General features: G+C 51.0%; 1 protein-coding gene across 1 annotated transcript; it reads right to left on the bottom strand.

Moving 5' to 3' along the window:
• Positions 1–330: 330 nt before the first annotated feature.
• On the bottom strand, positions 331–999 carry LOC117647706. Its single transcript, XM_034389603.1, has one exon. It carries the CDS (start codon positions 997–999, stop codon positions 331–333), a length of 669 nt encoding a protein of 222 aa, XP_034245494.1.
• Positions 1,000–4,319: the final 3,320 nt, after the last annotated feature.

Genomic DNA, 4,319 nt, shown 5'->3' with positions numbered 1-4,319 from the left:
GCTAATCCGATCTTCTGGATTAGCCCAGTGACCGCGTGCTTCCAGGCGTGGCTGGTGTCGGCCATCCGCAGCTGAGATTGCTGCGTCAGCATCGACGCCAGCTTGGCCGCAAGCTCGGTGGCCCGGCCCGCATCAAAGTCCGGAAGTAGGCGCACAAAATGCACCGTTTCAGCTGCCTCAGCCGGGAACTTGCCAGGGAGCGGCCTCTCCACAAAGCCCGTGGAAAGGCGGACGCCGAGCCAGTCGTTGCTGCCCCCGGCGAAGCTCAATACTCCCACAGCGGCCACGAAGCACGGAAACAGCTCCATCTGTAACGGGACACGAGTGCTCTCAGTCATCTGCCGGCAGGTGGTACCTTTCCAAATTCCAGGCGTGGACCGGCCTGTCCTCCAGGCGGCCACGGACCGGGTAGCGGACGAGGTACGTCTGCTCGTTGAGCCGCTGCACGACGTCGTGGGGCCCCGAGAAGCCACCCCTTTTCCACCCAAACGGTGACCCAGGGTGGAACAGCTTGACCTTGTCTCCCGGCTGGAAGTCGACGCGCTGGTGTTTGGCATCGGAGAACCGTTTCATGCGCTCCCTGTAGTGCATCAGGTCCACGCGAAGCTGCTCCCTGTCGGCGGCAAGCTCGCGCATTTTCGCTTCCAGGGAAACGCTGCGCAAGGGGGCAAGGAGGTTGTCGAGACTCAGCCGAGGGATGAACCCATGCAACGCAGCAAACGGCGACACCTTGATGTCGGGCATGACAGAATTATTGATCATAAAGGCAATTTTGGGAAGACACGGCAGCCAGTTAGACCCTTCCTCATTCGCCATGAAGTGAAGCTGACGCTTGATTCTCCGCACTGCCCCCTCTGCCGCGCCCACGCAGAAGTGAGTGTGCGGCGGCGCGATGTTCTGCTGCACGCCAGCTGCAGACAGGTGTTCGGAGAACTCGGCCGACGAGAACGGGTGCGCGTCACTGTAGAACCGCCGGGGAAGCCCATAGAGACATTCCATGCCGGTTCGGCCAGGGCCTGAAGGTGACCATTGACGATTTCCGCGCCGCTTTGGCATTTTTTTGTACTCGTCGAGATAGGGCGATTGCCAAATTTTTGGGTCCCTAAGTCCATTTTTGCGCCCAGGGTGGCAATTTTTAGATTTCTCTGAACTTTCTTTAGTGGTTTTGTTGAAATTGCGCTTCGAAGTCCCTTTCTTGGCTCTCCACGGCACAATTTCAACGCTAGCTCAATGATTTTGTGCTTAAAAGATGCGTATTGAATAGAGGAAGAGACTCCAGTGGTCGAATTCTACTTTTGAAGTCATCTTCGTGGTGATCCAAGCGATGTTGCAAATTAAAAACATGTAAAAATGAGGTAATTTTTGCTAACTTTGGCGAGGGATCTTTCGATGACCGACATCGAAATTTGAACTTTTACTAGCGGATTCTTGAAGGTCTCGAGGAGATCTTTCGAGTTCCGGTGCCAGAAAGTATGGGACCGGCCCTAGTTAAGCCGCTACACCGCTCCAAAGTTTCGAAAAATCCCAAATTTGCACTAAATGGTGCAAGGAGTGGACTTTCGCTTGCAGGCCCACGGCAATTGCCATGCGAGTCCCAGGCCATCTCGGCCCGACTAAAACTGACCCCTGCAATAACTTCTACTTGATCCCAAGCCCCAGGGTCACTCACCGGCTCGGGGGTAAAGGGGAGGGGTGGAAAGAATACAGTGAATTTTCACAAAATTATGCCCTAAGCTTATATGTCGTCCTTGCCCCGCATCAGTGGTGATTATGGACCTCAGGCCCAGTATGTTTGACAATACTTGATTCCGCCTCCCGCAACTCCCCCCTCGGGAGAAGCGAGTGCTCTACAGGCGTTCGCTCACATTTGTCCGCGGCGAGCGCCTGCGATTTAGTAGAGCAGGCAGCCCTTGCAGCACGCGTGCCGTTTGGTGGCCTACCTTACAGGCGCTTCGGCCCTGGACCACAGGCCCTTGTACACTTTCTTCGGCCCCCTCTGCTAAAAGCGTCGTCTCAAAACATAACCGCAGTAAAATGGGATTGGAATTTTCAAAGAAAAAGCAAGTTCACCGAAAATGTTGCTCATTGTATTTAGGTCCTTGCAAATTTTTTACCGTGGTTTTAATGACTTCTTCCTTAGCTTGGCTATGTTTTTGATCCTTGAAATTCCGCCCTTGCCAATGGAATACTCTGATGAGGCTTCCTTTGATACTGGGACTGTTCCCAGGACGTTTGGAATGGGTGGCACATGGCCGCTTCAGTCTTCATTCCAGGTGAACTTTGTTGCTGAGAGAGGTGGGTGGGTAGAGCAGCATCAGGTCAGCTTCTTGCTCTTGCATGTCAATGTCTGTGATGAGATCCACATAGGTTTTTTCTCGCTACTATTACGGCCTCAAAATTATTAATTTCGAAAGTCAGTGGCCTACTGGTTTCGCAGATCTCATGGATGCGGAAAAAGCGTGTGTCAGAGCTTACGCTTTTGCAGCCAGCTGTCGTTTCTAAATCATTTTTCCTCCCTATCTGATATGTTTAAAAAGACAGCCATTTTCTTTTCAATCTCTGTATCTTTTTTCTTCATTTAGAAACGACAGCTGGCTGCAAAAGCGTAAGCTCTGACACACGCTTTTTCCGCATCCATGAGATCTGCGAAACCAGTAGGCCACTGACTTTCGAAATTAATAATTTTGAGGCCGTAATAGTAGCGAGAAAAAACCTATGTGGATCTCATCACAGACATTGACATGCAAGAGCAAGAAGCTGACCTGATGCTGCTCTACCCACCCACCTCTCTCAGCAACAAAGTTCACCTGGAATGAAGACTGAAGCGGCCATGTGCCACCCATTCCAAACGTCCTGGGAACAGTCCCAGTATCAAAGGAAGCCTCATCAGAGTATTCCATTGGCAAGGGCGGAATTTCAAGGATCAAAAACATAGCCAAGCTAAGGAAGAAGTCATTAAAACCACGGTAAACAATTTGCAAGGACCTAAATACAATGAGCAACATTTTCGGTGAACTTGCTTTTTCTTTGAAAATTCCAATCCCATTTTACTGCGGTTATGTTTTGAGACGACGCTTTTAGCAGAGGGGGCCGAAGAAAGTGTACAAGGGCCTGTGGTCCAGGGCCGAAGCGCCTGTGAGGTAGGCCACCAAACGGCACGCGTGCTGCAGGGGCTGCCTGCCTGCTCTACTTAATCGCAGGCGCTCCCCGCGGACAAATGTGAGCGAACGCCTGTAGAGCACCCGCTTCTCCCGAGGGGGGAGTTGCGGGAGGCGGAATCAAGTATTGTCAAACATACTGGGCCTGAGGTCCATAATCACCACTGATGCGGGGCTAGGACGACATATAAGCTTAGGGCATAATTTTGTGAAAATTCACTGTATTCTTTCCTCCCCTCCCCTTTACCCCCGAGCCGGTGAGTGACCCTGGGGCTTGGGATCAAGTAGAAGTTATTGCAGGGGTCAGTTTTAGTCGGGCCGAGATGGCCTGGGACTCGCATGGCAATTGCCGTGGGCCTGCAAGCGAAAGTCCACTCCTTGCACCATTTAGTGCAAATTTGGGATTTTTCGAAACTTTGGAGCGGTGTAGCGGCTAAACTAGGGCCGGTCCCATACTTTCTGGCACCGGAACTCGAAAGATCTCCTCGAGACCTTCAAGAATCCGCTAGAAAAAGTTCAAATTTCGATGTCGGTCATCGAAAGATCCCTCGCCAAAGTTAGCAAAAATTACCTCATTTTTACATGTTTTTAATTTGCAACATCGCTTGGATCACCACGAAGATGACTTCAAAAGTAGAATTCGACCACTGGAGTCTCTTCCTCTATTCAATACGCATCTTTTAAGCACAAAATCATTGAGCTAGCGTTGAAATTGTGCCGTGGAGAGCCAAGAAAGGGACTTCGAAGCGCAATTTCAACAAAACCACTAAAGAAAGTTCAGAGAAATCTAAAAATTGCCACCCTGGGCGCAAAAATGGACTTAGGGACCCAAAAATTTGGCAATCGCCCTATCTCGACGAGTACAAAAAAATGCCAAAGCGGCGCGGAAATCGTCAATGGTCACCTTCAGGCCCTGGCCGAACCGGCATGGAATGTCTCTGGATAGTGTCGTAAAAGGCCGAGAAGGTTTTACTGTGGAAATTACAGTCGTCAAAGTACATGGAAAAATTCGGAGAATTTTTCGACAGTTGGACACCTTCGGGAAGCTGCGCTGTGCCAGGGTGCAACAGTGGAGCGTACACCCTGTACATTGCAAGCGCGAGGTAGAAAGGGCTGGATTTCATGCCCTGGGGCAGGGTTGCCCACTTGAATTTACCAAAC

This window comes from Thrips palmi, unplaced genomic scaffold, assembly GCF_012932325.1.
Source record: "Thrips palmi isolate BJ-2018 unplaced genomic scaffold, TpBJ-2018v1 HiC_scaffold_2, whole genome shotgun sequence".
NCBI lineage: Eukaryota > Metazoa > Arthropoda > Insecta > Thysanoptera > Thripidae > Thrips > Thrips palmi.
Note: the sequence above shows the minus strand (reverse complement) of the source record. Positions and strands in the feature narration are given on the sequence as shown.

What these genes read in the sequence shown, in the direction of transcription:
- LOC117647706 (XM_034389603.1), bottom strand. Translation starts at nt 999, where the DNA reads ATGGAATGTCTCTATGGGCTTCCCCGGCGGTTCTACAGTGACGCGCAC.